This window comes from Fistularia commersonii, chromosome 6, assembly GCF_037954325.1.
Source record: "Fistularia commersonii isolate RoL2024-O1a breed Wild chromosome 6, RoL_Fcom_v1.0, whole genome shotgun sequence".
NCBI lineage: Eukaryota > Metazoa > Chordata > Actinopteri > Syngnathiformes > Fistulariidae > Fistularia > Fistularia commersonii.
In genome coordinates, this window is record NC_141289.1 from 1247926 (window position 1) to 1271364 (window position 23439).

The window sequence follows — 23439 nt, forward strand, 5'->3', positions numbered from 1 at the left end:
TCCAAAGGTGGTTGTGGTGCAAGAAACTCCACCTTCCCGTGTTTGTGAGTAAACCTGACTCGGCGGTTTGCACTCCCGACAGCACGTAAAGATTCAGAGACGCCCGGATCACAAAGCACACCCGTGAATCAACTTGGTACGGTCCGCAGCCCCCGCGAAGGGGGGGAACGACTCGCGTAAATCATTTAAATATTTTTATTGCCTCTCCCTCCGGCCGCGAAGATGGATTTGACGCGCGGCGAAGGCGGCAACGCGGGGGTGATGAAGTCGCGCGCGGGAATTTACGCCTCTGCGGCGAAAGCAACCCGAGTCTAGTCCTGGGGTTTGACTCGACGGGACAAAGAGAGGGTTGGAGTTCCATGTCGGAGTTCCATCTGGAGGCGTCGCGGCCGTCCATGCACTTGGTTCGGGACTCTTGCGAAGCCCACGGTGGCGCTAGAGTGAATGTAGCCTAACACGGGAGGAGCCGAGCTTCAGGGGCGACTGTGGCTCAGTGGGTAGACTAGTCGTCCTTCTAATCCGAAGGTTGGAGGTTCGAAACTCGTCTCCCGTCTACGTGCCGAAGTGTTGACACTGAACCACTTATGCAACTCCAACCTTGCAACTGTGATTATGGAGTCATTTATCAGGCCCAAAATTAAATTTCCCCTTTAGACTCGCAATGAGAAACGAAGGTTTTATAAAATGGTTATTCCACATTTGCCCTCTTCGAAAGCCCGCAGTCAGATCTGTTTATCTCCTAACTGGATTCATCGGGGATCAAAGTCCAGAAGAGATTGAATTATTCGATCTCCGTTCATTTACTCCCAGATCCAGACGATTTTTACATCATGCGGCATCTTGTATTGGGAAACGACTGACCTGTAACCGCAGCAACCGGTTGAGAACCGGCCTTCACTTCGGGCCTCTTTGACAGAACGAATGGTTTTGTGGAATTTCTGAGGTGGTTCTAAATTTTGGTCAATCAAAAAACAGCTAATTAAGGCCAATGACTTTTCCCTTGAAATGTTAGCTCGCCGTTTGTAAACACCGGCACTTTGAAGTCGAGACCTGAAAGTGGTGTTTGTCACGGAGAAGGTGGCGCCGTCAGGCCCCCGGTAGCCTCCCGCCGTGACACGGGGCCGTGAGAAACGTGCACGGCGGGGTTTTAATGTCCTGGTGGCGTCCAGAGGGCGAGGCTTCGACGGGCCGTAAACAGCAGCGCCGTTTACAGCCTCCCGGCGCCTGATTAGCGGGCAGCATGTAGCAATTTGCATGACAGAGTCTCCTTCGTGTTGCCACCTCGGAGATACAAGTCGGCCTCCACCCACCCATTGTTCGGCGCTGGGAGTGGACGGGGGTCGGCGGGGGAGGTTGTCTGAGGACCACCCACACTCTGACCTAAGCTAACCCCATTTCAGATTGGATCCAGACGTCGAGGTATCCAGGGAGCAGGCCCTGACTCTAGGAACCTGGTAGTACACTGCTGGTAGTAGTCCTGTACAGTATGAAGAGGAACAAGTACCTCTGGGTAAAATTCTGGATTTAAAGGATCTAGATTTGTTGTGAAGAAAGGGTTGGTCACTCTTACTCGTCCTTGATAGCATGACTTGTGTTTGTAGACCTCAGCCGGCAAAAGATCATCGGCGGCACCAGGTCATCTGGCGGATCTGAAGAAGATAAATGATGTAGATGAGAGTCAACAACCTTCACCTGTTGGTTAACACATGTAGACTGGTACTTCTGTCTGCTCTGAGGAGCCTCTGGAAAGAAGCCTTTGGGAGCTGGAAGTAGCACGGCTTCTCCAGAGGCCATTCGTCCCAGATACCCCTTCGACTCCCCGCCCCCCTTTATGCACAGTCACGCTTCCTGTCGGGTCGGCGCCGTGACCGAAGCCTCCCTGTGTCAGCTTGCATCCGTTAGCCTTTGGACTGCAGACTACAGCCTTTAAGAGTCCAGGGTTTTTTTTTTTTTTTGCTGTTGCTATTGTTTCTGAAGTTTTGCAACGCTAGATTTGGATTAGAACCGGTTGTTTTGGCTGCTGTCTGAGCCCACGTTCCCGTGGTCTGACTCCTCCGCCAGCCAGGACTCAGCTAAAGGCGAGCGGAACCAATGCCGTTGGCTGGAACCAGCAGGGGGGAGGGGTGCTCCTTCCAGACGGTGGTTGCTGTTTTGTTTGGAGGTGCCTGGATGGATCACGGGGCCACATATGGAGACATACCTCACCCTCTCCTTTACACATCATATAGAGACATACAACTATAGTTGTATCACTATAGAGGCATACAAGTATCACTATAGAGAATCAGAATACTTAATGGATCCCCCAGGGGGTCAGTGCTTTTCACTGAAAGCAGCTCCTGCTACAGAGTCAAGGGGGGAAGAATCAAAAAGGAACTCTATATAAAGTAAAAAATAAAATAGGGATTAATTGACAGCAAAGACTGAAATAAATAAATGCAAATAAAGTTATGTAAAAATATATGTAACGTACATACATGTGTAAGGCATACAACCGTCACTATAGAGACACAACTACCACTCCAGAGACACACAGCTAGCACTCCAGAGACGTACAACTATCACTCAAGAGGCATACAACTATCACTCCCTCATATAGAGGCATACAACTATCACTATAGAGGCATACAAGTATCACTATAGAGGCATACAACTACTACTATAGAGGCATACAACTCTCAGTCCCTCATATAGAGGCATACAACTATCACTATAGAGGCATACAACTACTGCTATAGAGGCATACAACTCTCAGTCCCTCATATAGAGACATACAACTACCGCTATAGAGGCATACAACTACCGCTGTAGAGGCATACAAGTATCACTACATCTCTATAGATGCATACAACATCACCATTCTGAACAATTTAGGGTCTCCCTCTGACAAGACTCAGCAAGAAAGGCCCCCCTGTCAGATTTGAACCGTGAACTTTACTGCCATGAGGCGAAAGTGCTAACCGCTGCGCCGCCATGCTGCTAAACAAGTTGTTTGTAACTGTAAGAAGTCAGCGCAAACATCCAGTAGATTGATTTACATCCAAAAAAGGTCTTTCATCTGCAGTTTGTAGCGGCGTGTCAGCATTGCGGGATCATCTCTGGCGCGGCGTGTTGTCGTCCCCAGGGTAGACAACGCCATGAATTATGGATTCGTGCAGAAAGAAGCCCCGGTATCTCTGGAAATCGCTGCGTCCCACTGACCCACATCTGCGCCCGATTCCCGCAGCTTTTCCGTCCACTGCTGCGGTTTTCACGAAATACTCTCTGAACATATATATTTGTAGTCTCTTACTTTGTTTGTGCAAAAAATAAACATGTCTGTCTCTATCTTTTTTTTTATCCCCCCCCCCCCCCTCAGGGGGATAAAATCGCAGTCGGACCAAAAATCCCAACCAGCATTCTCTAGCTCCCCACAGAGGGGAAACTATTTTTCACATTAATCCTTTCCCCTCTGATAGTTTTAGATGTCGGGGATCCACCGAGACGCTTTGGCCGCAAATCAACATCAGCAGACTGGGGTTCCGTCCATGTTCTCCTGCCAGGGTTCTCTGCATGTTCTCAGTCTCCAAAAACACTGAAGTAGTTGACATTGTCCTGCCCCCTAAACCGAGGTCAACTGGCAGGATGGATGATCTGCGTTGAAGATAACGAAGGGACGAGTGGGACTTTGGTCCCAAAAAGTACTACCGTATTTTGCGGACTATAAGGCGCACTGCATTATAAGGCGCATGACAAAACATACGGTGTATAAAGGGAAACAAATTGTTCACTCGTTCAATAAGCCACTGTTGTCCAACTTTGTCCTCTAACTGTGACCATCTCGCTTGTTCCCTTGGAAACTCTGTTTGGTCTTCTTTACCCGGCGCAGTTCATCTGCTCGCTTCTACATTAATGCTGAATTCTTTTGCGCCTGCTCTGCTCCCGTCATCTAGCCTTGAGTTCGAATTCCGCTTCGTAAGCGTGTCTCTTAACAGGTGCCACTTTTGGGAGTCCTCAGTAATATGTGCCGGTGTTACATTTTTGAGACAATGTAAGGATTTTAAGTGCTGGGATTGGCTACAGGCAGGGGACCAGGACGGACTCGAGTCCCAAAATGTCCAAATATGGACGCGTAGATCCCCTACTTTTACACTATATGTTATATAAGTTAGAGAATTCAAGTCGTAGAGTTCCGTTCCCTCGGTTTTAGACCCTCACTGGGATCTCGGGTTCGTCCCACGTTCCGTCAGATGGTCTCATCCAGGGATGAAGTCCATGTCGGACCTCCATGACTTCCACGTCTTTGCACGACCGCCAGATGTGTGTGTGACTTCTAATCTTTGCTTTCCCTGCACCGTAAACAAAACAGGCGCCACTTAATGTACCGTCAGATCCGAATCCGAGGCTTCGCGAAAACATCTCGCCAATTAGGCGAATCCATCAGCCGTGACGGCGGTACGTCTGAAGCGCGAAGGGAACTTCAAACCTCCAAAAACTGCAGAAATTATTTACGGGCGCCGTAATGAACCCAGAGATCCTCGGAGTCATTGAAGTCTTAATTGGGATGAATAAGTAAAACCGCGTCCATGAATATTAATGCGACATCTGTGTTGGCGGGGAAGAGAAACCCCCGGCGAGACGATCCCTCGTTCTGTTTCTATTGATTTTCTGCCGCTCCCGTCGGTCGGTATGCTTCCGCACATGAAGCTCCCAGAGGAGGTCGGCGGATCAGAGTTGTCGAAAAGACTCCAAAACGGGCGTATTTGCGAACCCTCCCCCCCTCAAGAGGAGGGCCAAGTTTACCGCCAGGTCGGTGTTGATTTTTTTTTCCCCGTCGGGAGCGCGAGCGGAGCTAACAAGGCGAGGTTCAGAGGGCGGCCCGGCGGGGGGTCTGGCTGCCTCGGCGTGCTCGCGCGGCGCCGTGCATGATGAATGAAAGGAAGGAACTCGGACGGGAAAACAACCTTTTTTTTTTTAAAGTTCCCTTCCGGGTCCGTGTTCTCTTTTAGTGACGATGGGAGGCCGTTGACGTCCCGCCGAAGGAAGCCGGTTCGAGAGAAGCTCGGGGAAGGTGCGCGGCCCCAACATGGCCGCCCATCGGATCAGAGCTACCAACAACAACAACGCTTCGCTCCCTCGCTGCAAGTCGGAGGGAACCCTCATCGATCTGAGCGACGGCGTGTCCGAGGCCAGCCTCACCGATGTCAAAGGTCAGCCGCCCGAACCCGAGCATACGTGTCGCAGTCAGATGCCACTTTTGGATCCTCTAGTCCAGCGGTCGGCAACCCATGCGGCTTTTTCACCTTTACACTGCAACTCGAGTGTCTTGGGAAAATAAATGATAACTATTTAATTGAAGTGTATTTCATTTGTGTTAATTCCTTCTTTTTAACTTTTAGTTCTAAGTTGGAAGATTATTGTTATCTTGAAATATTACATAAAATTATATTGATTATTTTCGTCGCTCAAAATAAACGTCACACTCGCGAAGGACGGTAAAGTCCCGATTTGCAGATGCTGTGCGCAGAAGTTCAGCAGCAGAAGTCCCATAAACCGGGTAAAATAGATAGTTATGAAGATATTTTGCAAATATTTATTTTTTATTGTTTACTGACACAGTGATTTTTTTCTGGATTTATTTTTAAAATTCAGGTCAAGGCTCCGCTAAACGCTCTTAAAGCCCAAAACTCAAAATGAGTTCATTACATAAATAAAATGTAATTTTCTCTTTAACACTTTGTGAATTTCAGAAGCAACACACTTGTTTATACAAAGTGTAAAGGTAATAAAAAGCAATATATACAGCGGTGCCTTTATTTTAGACGTCAAAAAGTAATTGCGGCTCCCGGTGTTTTCTTTTCCGAGGAAACCGGCTCCAAATATCTCTTTGGGTGTTGAAGGTCGCCGACCCCTGGTTTAGATCATCTAGCTCGGGGGCCACATGGAGTTCACCCCTTAAACCTGGTACCTTTCGGCTTTGCGAGCCGGATAAAACAAGTTTGTTGGCCTGATCCGGCCCCTGGGCCTTGAGTTTGACACCCCTGCTAGATGTTCTCCTTGGCTGTTTCACAAATGAGCAATTCCTGATGTCACATAACTGAAAGACAAGTGAAGGATTTTGTGCTTTCCTGTGTTCACATCTCGCCCCCTCATCAGGGGACGTGTGGAAGTTCTCGATTCTCAAGAAAACAACAGCACTGCTTGTAAATTCACTTCTTTTTCTTCTCCTTCTTCTTCTACTGGACTTTTCCCTTCAGGGGTCACCACAGCGAGTCAACTTTCTCAATCTCGTCCTATTCTCTGGATCCTCCTCTCTCACACCAACTACCTTCATATCTTCTCTCACTACGTCCATAAATCTTCTCTTTGGTCTTCCTCCAGACCTCTTGCCTGGCAGCTTCACCTTCAGCAACCTTCTACCCAGATCTTCACCATGGTTTGGACATGAACACTCCTTTGTTCATGTCCAAAACATCTCAATCATCACTTTGTCTCGGTCATACATGTCCTGCACCCCTGTGACAGATTGTTCTTCTCCTTTGGGCTTTTCCCTTCAGGGGTCTCCATATTGAATCAACTTTCTCCATCTAACCCTATTCTCTGGATCCTCCTCTCTCACACCAACTACCTTCATATCATCTCTCACTACGTCCACAAATCTTCTCTTTGGTCTTCCTCTAGACCTCCAATTCCAGCATCTGTCTACCAATGTATCCCTCCTCTGTACATGACATCTAACATGTGCCGTCCCTCCGATGGACTCATTCCTGATCCTCTCCATCCTGGTCACTCCCAAAGAGAACCTCAACATCTTCATCTCTGCGACCTCTAGTTCTGCCTGCTGTCTTCTTGTTACTGTCACTGTTTCTAGACCGTACAGCATCGCTGCTCTCACTACTGTCTTGTACCCAAACTGTGCGTAAATTCACCAATTCTATCTTTGAGTCCCCAGTCGTCACCGGATGGCGTCGCTCGCGCAAACCGGTCCGTTTTTCCCTTGATGTGATTCTGATTCCCAGGCTAGAAAGCCATCAGGTGACAATAAAAAAAGGCACGGAAAGCCTCGCGCTATCAAAGTGTGTCTTTTTTTAAATGGAGAAAATAAAAAAATAAAAAAATCAGATTTTCACTTCCCGTTCACAGGACGGGCAGGCAGAAATTACTTTAGGCTGAACGGAAGCAGACTCGGACTTCCGACAGTAAGCTAATGTTCTGGGGAACTCGGCGAGCGGAGTTTGGTTACGAGTGATGGTGGAGACGAGGCAGGCGAAGCTCCTCCCGGGCAGGAAGGGCCAAACATCTCCGCAGGAACCTGACATCCATCTTGTCTCTTTCAGTGCCTTCTCCCAGTGCCTTACGACTGGACGCCACCGCCTCCTTCGGCACTGCGAGAGAAGTGGTCGCCATTAAGGACTACTGCCCTTCCAGCTTCACCACCCTGAAGTTCTCAAAGGGCGACCGCCTGTACGTTCTGGACACGTCGGGGGGCGAGTGGTGGTACGCCCACAACAACACGGAGATGGGTTACATCCCGGCGGCTTACGTGGAGCCCATCAACTTTAGAGACTCTTCGTTCAGCGACAGCGGTATGATCGACGCCGCGGGGGACGGCAACGAGGAGGCGGCCAAAGAGATGGACCTTCTCGGGGAGTGGGCGGGGGTGATCCTGAAACCGACCACCTTCCAGAACGGGAACCCTTTTACAACGACCCATACCTCTACGAACCCTTTCCTGAACGGAGGTCCTCAGAGCTCTCTGGATCAGAACAGCAACGAGAAATCGGTCGACCTCCTTCTCTTCGACACGCCCAACTCCGCCGGCAGCGCCGTCGACGTCCACGGCCTCGGCGGCGGCGGCGGCGGGTTCACCTTCAACCCCCTGAGTCCCGCCGTGGGGACGGGCCAGACGCTGCGCAGGGACAACCCGTTCTTCAGGAGCAAACGTTCCTACAGTCTGTCCGATATGTCCATCCTGCAGTCGGAGGCCCCTCAGGCATCTAGCAGCTTCTTCGGGGGCCTTAAAGCGCCGGCGCCGGAGCAGTTCCAGAGCAGAGAAGACTTCCGCGCGGCGTGGCTCACGCATCGCAAGCTAGCCAGGTCCTGCCACGATCTGAACTCGTTGGGTCAGAACCCGGGCTGGGGTCAAACGCAACCCGTGGAGACCAACATCGTCTGTCGGCTGGACAGCTCGGGGGGCGCCGTTCAGCTTCCGGACACCAACATCAGCGTCCATGTACCCGAGGGCCACGTGGCCGCCGGGGAGTCCCAGCAGATCTCCATCAAAGCGCTGCTCGACCCGCCGCTGGAGCTGAACAACGACCGCTGCACCGCCTCCAGCCCCGTGGTGGAGATCAAACTCAGCAACATGGAGACCAAAACGACCATCGCCCTGGAGATGAAAGTGTCCGTGGCGGTGAAAGCCGAGAACAGGCGGACCACGGAAATCCTTTGCATGAGGAGCGACTGCAAAGAGGGGCCTTATACGGCCGTTCCTCAAGCATACATGTACGGGGACACGGTCCAGGTGTCCTTGGACAACTTGGAACCCTGCATGTATGTATGCGTGGTGGCTCTGTCCCAGACTCTGTCTCCGGACGCCACGGTTTGGGAGAAGGTGGTCAAAAACGTCACCCTCGGCCTCTACGGTCCAAAGCATATTCACCCCTCTTTCAAAACGGTGGTGGCCGTGTTCGGCCACGACTGCGCCCCGAAGACGCTCATGGTGAGCGAGGTGGGCAAACAGGCGCAGGCAGCGCCGCCCGTGGCGCTACAGCTTTGGGGAAAACACCAGTTCGTCTTGTCCAGGCCGCAGGACCTTCGGGTCGGGGTCTACTCCAACATGGCCAACTACGAGGTGAAGGCCAGCGAGCAGGCCCGGGCGGTGCGCGGCTTCCAGATCAAACTAGGCAAAGTCAGTCGACTCGTCTACGTCATCGCCTCGCGCGGCAACGAGGACGTATCGGATTTTACCCTGAGGGTCCAAGTCAAGGACGACCAGGATGTTATCCTGGCCCAGTTCTGCGTGCAGACGCCGACCCCTCCGCCCAAAACAGGCCAGAAGACGTCCATCCAGCGACGCTTCCTCAAGAAGAAGGAAGTGGGGAAAATCCTCCTGTCGCCGCTCGCCGTCGCCACCAAGTACCCGGTTTTCCAGGACAGGAGGATAAACAACCTGAAGTTCGGAAAGCTGATCAAAACCGTCATCCGGCAAACCAAGAACCAGTACTTGCTGGAGTACAAAAAAGGAGACTTTGTGGCTCTGCTGAGTGAGGAGAAGATCAAGCTGAAGGGCCAGCTGTGGACCAAAGAGTGGTACATCGGATATTATCAGGGCAAACTGGGACTCGTCCACGCCAAGAACGTGCTGGTGGTCGGCAAGGTCAAGCCCATTTACTTCAGCGGGCAGGAACTGACCACGTCGTCGCTGCTGGAGCAGGCCCTCAAACCCTGCAAGTTCCTCACCTACATCTACGCCTCGGTCAGGACGATACTGATGGAGAACATCGGCAACTGGCGCGCCTTCGCCGACGCCCTCGGATACGTCAACCTGCCCTTGACGCATTTCTGCCGCGCGGAGCTGGACAGCGAACCGGAGAGGGTGGCGTCGGTGCTGGAGAAGCTGAAAGAGGACTGCAACAACGCCGACAGCAAGGAGCGCAAGTCCTTCCAGAAGGAACTCCTAACCGTAAGTGACAGCCTTTGCATTTCCCGGGTTGTCGCCTACCGGGTTGCTAATCTGCTGCGACACGAACGGCGATTATCTGCATAGAAGGACGCCAATGGTTCGTCCTCAGACGTAGGCTTACTTTACAGTCCGCTTACCCTGCAGGCGGAGAGGAAGAGGTGTCGGTGGAGTTTGGTTTGCGAAGGGTTTGGCGATTTTAAAAAATTGATCGCAGAAAAAAAAACGCCCGTCAAGGCGGAACGCCGTGCGCCTGCAGGCGCCCCCGTAAAGCGTGTCTATAAGTTGCGCGGAGGCCGAACAGGCCGCCGTTTGTAAAGTGCCCGTCGGCAAAAAGCAACACGGCGGAAGCAAGAACTGTCCGTGCAGTTCGACGACGGGAGTTGCCTCGCGTTGCGCCGATCGGGAAGTCGGATTTGATTTATTTCGGCGCCAAATCACGAGGAAAGAACTTCAGGAACCTCAAGCGGATCCAGATCCAAAGCTCAATCTGGGCGGCCTTCTGCCTGAAGCCGCTGGAGAGCCGGATAGAAAGCAGTTCGGGACAGGAACTAACTGTCCCAAACTTCTTGTCTTGGTCTCTGGACTTGTATGTCCGTACTTGGAGACGTTTCAACTGAAGAAGCCTTTCAGATGAGGGGTGAAACGTCTCCAAGAGAAGAAGATTTCGACATGAATCCACATGATTTAGAACCTCCGCAGACATAACCGTCCCATACCGATCATGCTAGTCGCGCTAACAGTTGCAGGTGCGATCGATCACTTGTCAATGTCTCTGTAAGAAGGCGGGGCCTGAGTTTGCTCAGCTGAAGGCGGACAGTCTTCAGACGCTAAATGCATCGGGTGTTTCCAAACGTCGCTAACGGTGGCGGCGGCATTGGCTTTCTATTTTAGAGGCTCTTCAGATCGAGAGGAGAGCGGAGGCGGCGGGAGAACAGCAAGAATCTCACCTGGACGCCACAAGAGATATTTTCAGGAAATCTTGCTATTGTAGTTGCTTTCTCACACCGCCGGAACTTTCTGCAGCCCCTAAAACCTCCTAGAAACATCGTAGCTCCTGCTCCGAGGCACGGCCTTTTTACGTAACTTTTACGTAACCTAGCGCTAGCTAGGTGATTGGTGGAACTCTCAAGCCCATTTAAAAGCTACTGGTCCACTGGTCAGATGTTTTCCTGTGACAAGCTCTTCTGGCCTGCTGTGTCTCAGAAGGGCTCGCAGTGGCCGGGATAAGTCCGGAGTTAGCTAACGGCTAACGGGTTTCCTCACATGGCGAAGCGCTGCAGGGAGAAGATAAAAACACTTGAACTCCCTGGCAGCTTCCACCTCCATATTGTCCATGTGGTCCTCCTATTCTTCTCCTTCTTCCTCTGTGGTTTGTTTTTGGGTGTGGTACCTTCAGGTCATCTCACGTGGTCCCTTACTGCCAGTGGGAATGCTAAGCTAAAAGGTACCCTCAGAAGGCGGCTACCTCCTTGGACGGAACTGCAGCCCACGAGGTTCGCAAAGGAAGCTAACGCTAACGAACCAGATCATGCCGGTGCGACTGTGCAGGGAAAGAAGTTTCGGCTAACGTTTCCGTCTTGGTGAATCCAAAGGAGTCGTTCCTGCACCCGATCCACGCCGGGTATCGATAAATCATCCCGTTCCCGCGAGGGATTCAGGCAGAACCCGAGTGTGAAGATAAATTAAATTTGTTTGCGAATGTTCTCAGACTCATTTGAGCGCCGGCTCGCCATCGGTCGGGCGGGTAGCCTAACCCCATCCGTCATGGAAATGAGGCTTCTGGTCCTCTTTCCCTTCACATCCGACTTCCTCCGGTTGTATTTGTCGAGCCGGAGTGGCCCTCGCTTTCCGACCCGCGGGTCAAAGGTCGCCCAGCCGGAGACGGAGCCGAGCGCCACGCTGTAATTTGCGTAAACACCGGTTTCGGGGCCTTTTTTTAGCCGCCGCGTAGGAAACCGGGCATAATAAAAGGTAGCGAGAGGAAAAATACGGCCTTTGGAGGAGGGGAGTTCGCCAAGTTACAATTAATTCCCCGAATATAGCCGGGCGCTGTGTTTTTGTCTTTCTTCTGGCCGGGTTGCAGCGAAACCGCCGGCTCCTCCGGGGACGACGGAGGCGAAACCGACGGACGGCGGCGCTCGCGAAATTGCGCTTTCGTCACGCGCAGACATCCGGGTTTTGTTTTCCCGTCCTCGGTCCTTCTTTTCGAGATGGACCGGCGCCGCGGGGTCGCGCTATCTATTTTTAGCGCGTAGCGAGTCGAGCTTCAATCACCGGCTTGTTTTGATCGTGTTTTTACCCTTCGACCGGCTTCTTTCCCCTCAACGAGACGTTTCTTCGGCGCCGTTTGATGCGGCGGCGAGCGCGCCCGGCTATCTCCAAAGCGCCGGGCGCCCCTTTGAACCGCGCCGCCGCCGTTAACGTCCTTGATGATGCAACTAATGACTTCCCGCCGAGAAATATTGTCCCATTACCGCCTCAGAGGGCGCGCAAACAGCCTGTTCCATCACCTCGTTCCCGCCAGCCGGACACTTTGTCGGCCATTAACGCGATTTAAGAGCTTCTTTTACTTCCATTCACTTCCACCCATTTGTCCTTTAAATCCCTGCTTTTCACCGGCTCTCGCTTTTGGAACCGGACCTTTGGATCCCGTTATACCGACGAAGCTAGCTGCTCGGGGAACTGGACTCTAGTCCCCTACGCTAAAGAAGCTAGCTGCTCGGGGAACTGGACTCTAGTCCCCTACGCTAAAGAAGCTAGCTGCTCGGGGAACTGGACTCTCGTCCCCTATGCTAAAGAAGCTAGCCGCTTGGGGAACTGGACTCTCGTCCATTCGCTAAAGAAGCTAGCCGCTAAAGAAGCTAGCTGCTCGGGAACTGGACTCTCTTCCACTACGCTAAAGACTAGCCGCTCTGGGAACTGGACTCTTGTCCCCTACGCTAAAGAAGCTAGCCGCTTGGGGAACTGGACTCTCGTCCATACGCTAAAGAAGCTAGCTGCTCCGGGAACTGCACTCTCGTCCCCTATGCTAAAGAAGCTAGCTCTTGGGGAACTAGACTCTTGTCCCCTACGCTAAAGAAGCTAGCCGCTCTGGGAACTGGACTCTCGTCCCCTACGCTAAAGAAGCTAGCCGCTTGGGGAACTGGACTCTCGTCCATTCGCTAAAGAAGCTAGCTGCTCGGGAACTGGACTCTCTTCCACTACGCTAAAGACTAGCCGCTCTGGGAACTGGACTCTTGTCCCCTACGCTAAAGAAGCTAGCTCTTGGGGAACTAGACTCTTGTCCCCTACGCTAAAGAAGCTAGCCGCTCTGGGAACTGGACTCTCATCCCCTACGCTAAAGAAGCTAGCTGCTCGGGAAACTGGACTCTCGTCCCCTACGCTAAAGAAGCTAGCCGCTAAAGAAGCTAGCTGCTCGGGAACTGGACTCTCTTCCACTACGCTAAAGACTAGCCGCTCTGGGAACTGGACTCTTGTCCCATTCGACAAAGAAGCTAGCTGCTCGGTCCCCTAGGTTAAAGAAGCTAGCCGCTCCGGGAAACTGGACTCTCGTCCCCTACGCTAAAGAAGCTAGCCGCTAAAGAAGCTAGCTGCTCGGGGATCTGTCGCCAACTAGGGCCGGCGTTGCTTTCAATCATCTCCCAAAGAGCTTTTGTTTCCTCCAGCCTGAACGCGACGTGTTTGTTCGGCGTTTCCAGTCGGTTCACCGGGCAGCGATTAGACAGGAAGTGAATAAACACCTGCCGGGCCTTTAACTGACAGCGCGATCCTATCGCTCCCTCGACCGCAGGTTCACATTTGACTCGCGGGCAAACGGCGTCCTGCGCGGCGCTGACTGGCTGTCAGCGCGCCGGCTGACGCGCCGACGTTTGGCGGACCGGAATGGAAATGAGCTTCTCGCGATGTCAATCTGGCGTCGGTATGACTCGACGGGGGCGCGGCGGTTAGCGCCGCTGCCTCACAGCAAGAGGTTCCCCAGGGAGCTACACTGGATCTTCTCCTGCTCCTTAACAAGCTCATAAATCGCAGCGCTAACCCGCCGCGCCTCCGCGCAGTCATGTGACCTCCACTGGGAACCAACGTTGTATTGCTTTCTAACAGAGGTCGCGATAAAAACATCCCATTCCTTCTGCCTCAACGCCAGGAAGATCAGTTTTCGCTGAGTCACATGCAGAACTCGTTAGCGATTAGCAGCCTTAACGTGAGCTAGGTGATGATAATAATTGACTCCCGTAAATGTAGCCCAAGGAAATTGCGTGTATAAATGATTATGTTTGCTAGCAAAATAAAACTACATCAAGTTGTTTGCTAGCACGACCTACGGACGTTCCAAATACGACTTCCGATCGGTATGCTTGTACCGCGGACCGCATCCTAACGGCGACGCTGTTCCCACGGAGACTCAGCTCGACATCGCGCTTTGAAAGCGTTCTCGGAGTTACCGGACGATTTTCGTCATCAAAGCTTGGACGTCTCGGAGGGGAAAACCTTCATCCGACGCCTCCGTCCGCCCGCAGACCCCCGGGGGATTTCTGGTTCACCTGCGTCCAACCGATCCGAGCGAGTTCAAAAAGCGTCCCCTTTCATTCCGGCCCAAAAATTCACTTTCGGAGGCCATGTATTTCAGAGTACATTTCTACTTTTGAAGTACTCATCAGATATATCTTATATAGGGTAGTAAACTCCACCCTGCCCAGGGAGTAGAGATGGACAACCAAGAGTCGGTAAAGGTAGCATCTCGCTCATCCAGGTCATTCTTGTTTTAGCAACTGGACTTGAAGATGTTTCTCATCTGAGAGGCTTCTTTGCTTCTAAATAACCGCCAGGGTTTGGGGCGCATCTAAGTTATGGTGGCTTGTCGTGTAAATGGAAGAGTTGATCTGCAGATACTCGGTCCACTAACGGCGGTGTCGTTCTTTGGAACAAAAGAGCAACTTTGTAGGATTACCTGGACTGGAAAGTGAAAAGGTAAAGCTAAACTTGTTGGATCCCATGAACTGAGGCTCAGGTGGACTTAGCCAGGGTCGGTTCTGGAGGTAGGTCTTCCCCGGTTGTTTGGAGGGTGCAGAAGGTCCTTGTCCATGTGTGCAAATCCGTCTTGGTATCGATTCCCGTTGCGCTTTAGCGAACCGTCGTGTTTGTAGATGTTTTTTCTGTTTTGACAAAAACGGCTTCTTTGGCTCCACGTAAAGGTAGCCTGTACTTGCAGAAACTCCTAGCTGGACTTCAAGGCGTGACCTCCCCCTTTGGGAGGGTCGCCCCTCAGCACTCGCCATCGGCGGAGTCTTGCGATCCATCGTAATAATAATAATAATAATAATAATGATACATGGGATTTTTATAGCGCTTTTCATGACACTCAAAGACGCTTCACAAGTAAAAACAGAAGGAACAGAACATACACAGAATTATTGGGAAGAAGTCCATGATTGCAGAGTGTGGCGATGAGCGCCAGTCCAGGGACAAGATGGAGGAGCTTCGCCGGTGTGCAGCTGAGTGTCGTGCTGCTGTGAGGAGGCAAGTGATGGAGCTGGATGTCGGAGATGGTTTTTTGGTGGAGGGAGAGATGGTGGAGCAGGAGGAGCAAGAAGATTTCGGCCGATGGAAATGCCGTCTTGCTAGGCGCCATCGGGATCCGGAGTTTCGAGAGGCTGGCCGGCTAGCTAGCCAGCTAGCCAGCCAGCTCAGGTCGCCGTCGAGATCCGGAGTTTCGAGAGGCTAGCCGGCTAGCTAGCCAGCCAGCCAGCCTGCTCAGGTCACCGTCGAGATCCAGAGTTTCAAGAGGCTAGCCGGCTAGCTAGCCAGCTAGCCAGCCAGCCTGCTCAGGTCGGCAAGCTAGTTTGGTAGCTTGCTGGAGATTGTCCAGGTGAGCCTTTGTCTTCGGTTTGATTGATTGGTTGGAGAGCGGGAAGCGGCAGCCCAACGCGCCAGCGTCCTCCCGCCCGCCATCTTGCCAAAAAAAAAAAAAAAAAATCGTAGGGGCGAGACGGCAAAATCCAGCCTCCGCACGGCGTCCGGGAGGCGCTCGTTCGGCATGTGTTTGTGAAGCAGGTTGTCTAGGAGATGCTGAGACGTCCTGGAGTGGAGGCGAGGGGGCGGCTTCTTTCTAGCTTCTGTATTCCGGGCCTCTTTCAGACCCCGTGGCATTTCACGCCTCGGATTGAAAGTGTCTCCGCCGCCCGTTAGCTCGGCGCTATTCAATCACCGAGCCTCCTTATCTGACTCCCTGCAGCGGAGCTCGCATTCTTGACGCCTGCAGGGAAATCATAGCATTTTTTTTTTTTTTTGGACTTAATTTCTAACCTGCTCCCTCACGGAACGACGTCAAGTAGTCAGTCACTGCTTTTTTTTTTTTTTTTTTTCTTGCGTCTCACGTTGCAAGAAATGAGTATATTTATTTTTTTTTAGATCGTTTTAGAACGACGGCAGCCAAAAGACGCGTTCGATCCCGGGAATAAAGAAGTGATGGGAATTAAAGTCTTTTTAGAGAACCGGCTTTTTCGGCTCGTCAGATTTTTTTTGTTGCTTTAATCGACATATTATCAATAATAATGAAACATTATGCACAAAATGAAGTGATAATTAATTTTAAAAAAAAGTATTATACTACTATATTACAATACCCTTTATTTTTTCGCTCTACAGTCTAATTTAAACTTTTAACTTTTTTATACTAGCAACACAGAATCCCTGAAAGAAATGCAAAACAACAAAATAAAATCATTAAAAATGAAGAATGAATTAAAAATATGAACTCTTCAGTGCTTTAAATAAACTATAAAATACAAGAACTTTTAACTATTTACCCTTTTAACTATTTAATCGACATACTACCGATAATAATGTAACATTATGCACAAAACGATTTAATAATTAATAATAAAAAAAAAGAATTATACTACTATATTATAATAGCCTTTATTTTTTCGCTCTACAGTGAACTTTTAACTAATTTAAACTTTTAACTTTTTTATACGAGCAGCACAGAATCAAAATGTAAATTAGAAATATTTACTTTTCAGTGCAACAACAAATAAACTATGAAATATAAGAATAAACATTTAGCTTTTTTATACATAACAAATTTAAAGTGAAACGCAGGAAAGCACATGAAATATAAATTAAAATATTTACGGATCTACAAATAAGAAGTTATAAAATACAAAACAATTTTAGCTTTTTTTACACTCAACAAATTTAAAGTCAAACAACACAGAATACCTGAAAAAAATGCGAAACACCAAAATAAAATAATTAAAAATTAAGAATAAATTAAAAATATGAACTCTTCAGTGCTATAAATAAACTATAAAATACAAGAACTTTTAACTATTTATCCTATTTACCCTTTTAACTATTTAATCGACATATTACCGATAATAATGTAACATTATGCACAAAATGAATTAATAATTAATGAAAAAAAAGGTATTATACTGCTATATTATAATAGCTTTTATTTTTTCGTTCTACAGTGAACTTTTAATGAATTTTAACTTTAAACTTTTTTATACTAAGCACCTTTAAAGTCAAGCGACACAGAATCCCTGAAAAAGACACGACATATAAATTAAAATATTTACAGATCTACAAAAAATAAATGATAAAATACAAAACAATCTTAGCTTTTTTAAACACTCAACAAGTTTAAAGTCAAACAACAACACAGAATCCCTGTAAAAAATGCAAAAAAACAAAATAATTAAAAATTGAAAATAATTTAAAAAAAAATTAACTCTTCAGTGTAAAAAATAAATTATAAAATACAAGAACTTTGAATTATTTACCCATCAACTTTTAACCAATTCAGACTGAAATAACACAGAACTCGTGCAAAAAAATTTAATTAAAATGTGTAAAACAAAAAGAAAAAGATCAGCAGTCTCTACTGAAGAAACACCAAGTGCAGACACAGTGATGACATCACGCATATTGACCAATCACGTGCTACTCGAAGGGAGCCGGCTCCTGATTGGTGGAGTTAACTTTTAAGTTAGCTAACGGCTAACGCTTCAGATAACAGCTAACGCCTCTGATGGTTGTTAATCTCCTGTGGAGGTTCTCGGTCATGCAGGTCCGAGAAGGTCGAGGTCTCGAAGTTCTCGAATCAACAGGGCAAGAAAATCAAGTCCGGTCGCTACGAGAAAAAGTTTCTGGCAAGAATTGTTATTATTTCGCAAACGGCGCGGTAGCTTCCACTTCCATATTGTCGTCTTCCTCGTCTTCTTTTGAGCGCGAAGCTTAGGGTACATGTCGCAGATCAACTGTAGTCTCTGCGGAAATGCTAAGCTAAGCGGCTTCTGAATGTACATTATCCGAAACGGACATACCGTATTTTTCGGACTACACGTCGCTCCGGATTATACGTCGCACCAGCCAAAAATGCATAATAAAGAACGGAAAAAACATACATAAGTTGCACTGGAGTATAAGTCGCATTGGGGGGGGGGGGGTTATTTAATAAAATACAACAAGAACAGACATGTCATTTAAAATTTTAATGACGAACAATTTAAAATAAAAATAGAATAGAGGCAACAACAGGCTGAACGATATGCTTACGTTACATGACACAACTGAGAAAGTGCTCGGTATGCTAATATAACATGCTAACAGTTATTCCGATAACTAGCATGAATAACATGTGAGAAGTTTACCAAAACCATCCGTGTCACTCCAAGTAACTAAAATCCCATGAAATCTTCATCCTCGGTGTCACTTCTCATCACCTCCGCTAACTCCGGAGGTAGAAGATGCGGCGCTTCCTCTTCTACGTCACTTCCGTCAGACTCATCGTCACTTCCGGTTCCAACTATTCCAGCCTTTCTGAATCCTGCCAGAACGGTTTCGGTCGTCACCGAAGCCCATGCTTTTTCCATCCGTTCCATAACTTCCACCAAAGTTGCACGGCGCATTCGTTCCTCCAGCTGTGGCCGCCTAGCTTTTAGCTCGCGATTAGCTTTTTTTGTTGTCGTCATTTCAGTTCGAGTTACCTCCGCTTTTCGCCCGTCTCTTACAAGCTTCTGGCTAACTCCAAACTTTCTCTCTGCAGCTCGATTACTGTTTTCGGTCGCATATTTTACTACTTGCAGCTATGATTTCCTTTTCGGTGCCGTTTATGCTAAGTTCTTCGCTAATGTTAAAATTATTATCCCAGGCCTATAGCGCCTTCTTGCGGTTCAATGTGAAAACAACATGTGAAATGATATACCGGTACCGGTAATAATGTGTTAATAATTTCACACATAAGTCGCTCCTGAGTATAAGTCGCACCCCCCCACCAAACTATGAAAAAAAACGCGACTTATAGTCCGGAAAATACGGTATTTATTTACGTCAGTAGCACAAATAATCCTCGGCGGTGAAGTCGAGAGGAACCTTCAGGCGGACTTTTTTTTTTTTTTTTTTTTTTTGAACATTTATTAGAACAGGTTCCTTGACAGTCACACACATTCTTACATAAACCTCATAACAAGATACACTTTATACAATATTCTTTATAGGTCACTTATTTCCTCACTAGCAAGCGAAAAATTAAATAAAAAAAAAAAAACATCTAACTCGGTCAAATAGAGATAATATCTTCAACTCTCCAAATATTTTTTAATGGGTTCCCATTTGTCAAGATATCGGTCTGTCTGAAGGCGTAACTTTGCTGTTATGCAATAATAAATCGCTGTGGATCAATTGGTCTGTTTAATTTTAAAATCTTACTTATTTGTTTTTTTTTTTTTTTACCTCTTCCCAGAATTTCATCAGTTTAGGACAGTCCCAAAAAATGATGCCACAGCCCCTCCAACACAGTTATTATCATAAGAAGCTATTATCAAGGGAGTTTTAAAATACTTTATTTTAACTTCCAGCTGAACTCCCTCCATGTTGGGCTGCTTAAACATTGTTGCCACGGAAACCAAGAACTCTTTCACATCCAGTGTGTCCACTAAAGTGTCCCTACGTATCCTGCCTTTTATATCTGATATTGTATCTTTAATGTTCCTTTTGTTCTCGACTATCTCAATCCGATATTGTTCAAAATCAGTTGAAGCTTTTGAATTTGAAAATATCGAAACACAGGCGGACTTTTTTGGTGGAAGAGGAAGGAATTTCATGGTATTTATAACCCGTAGTGTGATGGACTCCCTCGCAGCAGATAAAAACCCCGGTTATTAATTAGCATTTTAGCATTTTAGCATCAGTTTCATCCGCGGGCGCAAAAAGGAATCCCCGGAGTTTTGGAACGCAAGGGTTTGAGTTGTTGCAGTCAAGGAAGTCGGAGTCCAAAGACGAACCCGGTAACTTTCCCGATGTCGCCGTTAGCTTAAAGGTTAATTATCTCACCCGCCGTTCCGATCTCATACCGCAAAACTCCCGCTTGACCTTTACGGTCTCATTATCCCGCGACCTTGGAGCGGGAAAACACCCCCCTGCGCTTTCCAGGGTAAACTTTTTCACCGAACTTTAGCAATTAGCCTCGAGGTTAACGAGCGATTGATTGGTCGTTTCCGGCTAACGCTAACCGCGTCGTTAGCGAATCGATGGCGAGGTCCAGGAGGCGGAGTCAATGTTGTTGTCGTTGTTCTCGGCTGATGGAAGCGGATCCAGGTTGGGTCGGATGGATCCAGATGTTTCCTGCCTCATTGTTCACAAACTAAACAGAAGCTCCCGTTTGGGACCTGTAGGCGCCTGGCGGCCATATTAACCCTACACACACACACACACACACACACACACACACACACACACACACTTTGTCCTTCCCATAATCCTGTTTGACCTCCTGGGTATTTATCTGCTCCCTTTCAAATCAGGAAACATCCGACGAACAGGTTCGGTTTAGTCCTCGATATCAATCCATTTAAATTAGCGCAGAAATAAAACTAGCAAGGACTTTCGCTCTGCCGGAACTCTTTCCACTTTCAAGAATCTTTCAGGAAGCGGTGGATCCAGCGTCCACGTTTTTAGCTCCCGCTCCGAGGGGAAACCCTCTTTCTAGGGTTCCATAGGAACTCCTAGGTGATTGGTGGAACTCCTAAGCCACGCCCATTACCAGATACTTCTTGTAGCCTGCGGGTCCGAGGTCTTCTTGCAGAGGCGCGTTAGCTAACGGCTAACTCCGAATGTTAGCCGTATGTTAGCGACCAACCATCTGCTCGTCCGTCGTTGCCACGTCCATGTTGTCCCTGCGCCCTTCCTCTTCTTCTTTGGTTTGGCGTTGAAGTTGCACCTCGCAGATGCTACTAGCATCACACTAGCATCCTAGCAAAACTAGGATACTTCCTGGAACCAACTGGGAGTTGGACACTTCTTAGAACTTTCCTGTCTGTGGTAGTACAGCGATCCTTCGCTATACTTTTCACGGTTTCGCTACTTCACGGATTTGCATGGTGCATTGTGTTCTGCATTCTGATTGGCTAAAAAGTCACTCCGCTTCTTCTCTACCTGTGCGTCAATAACGTCGCAGTTTAATATGTACACGTACGTAAAACAGCTTGGCAAATTTACATGACGTACGTGCAAATTCTCTTGCTAGTTTCTCTAAAAGCCATAATGTTGACAAAACGCTCTGGAGCGACAAAAGGGCCCAAAAGTTAGCGGAAGATGCTATCTATGGCAGATAAAGTTAAACTTCTGGACACGCTAAGGGAAGCTAAAAGCTACGCGGCTGTAGGTCGGCATTACGGAATGAATGAATCTTCCGTTCGTTCCGTAAAGAAGGAAGAAAAAAACATAAGGACGACAGCAGCGATAAGTTTTAATAAGGATGCAAAAAGAGTTGCAACTGTATTTTAATCATCATTTTTAATTTTCTCCCGTTTAATCCAATCACTCGGGTCGCGGTGGGCGGAGATTAGACATTGATGATTAAAATTATTATTTGACAGTACAGAACAGAAGTTATCTGTTATCTAAAATGGTTTGTTCTTTCTTTTCAACGTATAATAGAGTATTTAATTGTATAATAATTGTAAAAAAATAAAAATAAAGGTTTCTACTTCAGGGATTTTGCCTATCGCGGGTTCTGTTTGGAACGTAACCCCCGCCAAAAACAAGGGTTCACTGTAGCTTCATAGTGTTTGGAACAGGAAGAAACAACTGCGAACGACAGAAGAACGAGTGAATCCTTTGGATTTAAAAATCAAAACAATCACAGAAGAACCTTCAGTCGTCCAGTCGGCTCTTAGATCGCGACTCCCTTTTCCCCTCCTGGTCCTCCGTGACTAATTAAAGCGCAATGAAATTACGCAACATCCCCGAAGCGTCGCGCCGCGTCTGCCGATCGGACGATCCGAGGCGAGCCTTTACACGTTCTGTTCTGCGTTTTCCCTCCCTGGCGGTTTCCGAAAAAGGCAAAACAAACCCTCCTCCTTCCAAGTTAGCTTAGCGCTCGACGCCGCCCCTCCACAGCCCTCAGGTGGCGTCTCTTCTGATTAATAACAGACATACAAGATCTCCAATCATCCCGCCGCCACCGTCTCTGGAAGCCTCGAGGCTCAACGGATCCTAATTCCCTTCGATTCCAATTTGTCAGGAATAAATAAAACCAAAATCGCTAAATCCTGAATTGTTAAGGATCTTCCTCAAAACCCCCGCCGAACCCGACTCCGCGGCAACAAGTCCGGGGCCAGAAACAAGATCCAAATGACAATTAGCTACCGTTTTCTGCCGCGCTTTCGGACCTTCCGAAGGGGAAGGGCATCGACAGGGTCGAAGCTGCATCTGTGGTGGTCGGTTCAGGTCCTTTATCTTCACTCCCTGCATTGCTAGCGACCCCTGCGCTCCGTTTAGCCGATAAGAAAGCAGCTCGGTATTTCTCCGGTTCAGTGCCGGGTCATTGCCGATCGGCCTGGAAGCCAGGCGCGAGTCGACGGATGCCGAAAATATATTTATGGATTATTAATAAGAAATGACGCAGTGCCTCTGCAAGCAGGAAAACATGTTTGGTTTGAAGGTGCTTAGAGGACCAGGGCTCTGGGGCTGCAGGAGCTGCATGGGAAGCTAATGAACCAGGCAAGAAGTGGTGGAATCAGTGCCTGTGGGGGACGTTAGCTTGAGTGCAGAGCAGGTGAGGCGAAGCTCTGCCCTCCGAAGGCTCGTATATCCTCAAAATTAAAGTCTTCTGTCTGGCCTCTGTACTCGTTTTCTGGGTAATACCGTAGCTCTCGGAAGCGTCGCTAAATGCATCTAGTGCCACCAGGAGTTGTAGTGGCAGACATGCGTGGTATGCTCAAGTGAGACCAGCGAAAGAACAGAAGAAGAAGTCAACAAGGCGTCGGTATGACCAGGGACAGGAACTCTTTGTCCACATGTCCTTAATGTCCACTGCCGTCTACTGTACCGCCTCTTTCTTAGACCGTAGATCATCACCAGCGCCATCTTTGTTACCCTCTGGGGCGGAACTCGGGGATGATTAGCTTGATTAGCAGCCATGGTGATGGAAAGTGTTTGATGACTTCTGAACCGGATGGACTTGTATCCTCAGCAGAGATGAGTTCTTACTTTGGACCCTTGTTCATTTCGCCTTCTGTCACTAGAACCTTGTCACTGTTTGCACTACTGATGCTATTTGTAAGAGACCTTTCGCTCCCAACCTTGTATGCCCTCTGGCGCCATCACCCTTGCTTCCATCTCTGACCCAACTGGTCGAGGCAGAACATCAAGCTGGGTTCTCTTTGAGTGTTTCTGCTGCTAAAAGGCAGCGATTTCCTCGCCTGGTCTGGGTTCTCTAGATCACCTTGAAGAGTGGTGGTCCAGACCTGCTCCACAAGGAAGGCGTC

The 23439-nt window shown here is 48.6% G+C and overlaps 1 protein-coding gene across 3 annotated transcripts in view; it reads left to right on the plus strand.

The window, feature by feature from the left end:
• The window catches only part of LOC147233132 (SH3 domain-binding protein 4), a 56585-nt gene that overhangs the window by 26104 nt on the left and 7042 nt on the right, over nt 1–23439 (plus strand). For all 3 annotated transcript variants that reach the window (XM_086147672.1, XM_086147673.1, XM_086147674.1), the window contains 2 exons: nt 4989–5189; nt 7317–9664. In XM_086147672.1, coding sequence (XP_086003798.1) covers nt 5066–5189; nt 7317–9664 — 2472 coding nt within the window. In that variant the 5' untranslated portion in view covers nt 4989–5065. The remainder of the gene's footprint in view (nt 1–4988; nt 5190–7316; nt 9665–23439) is intronic.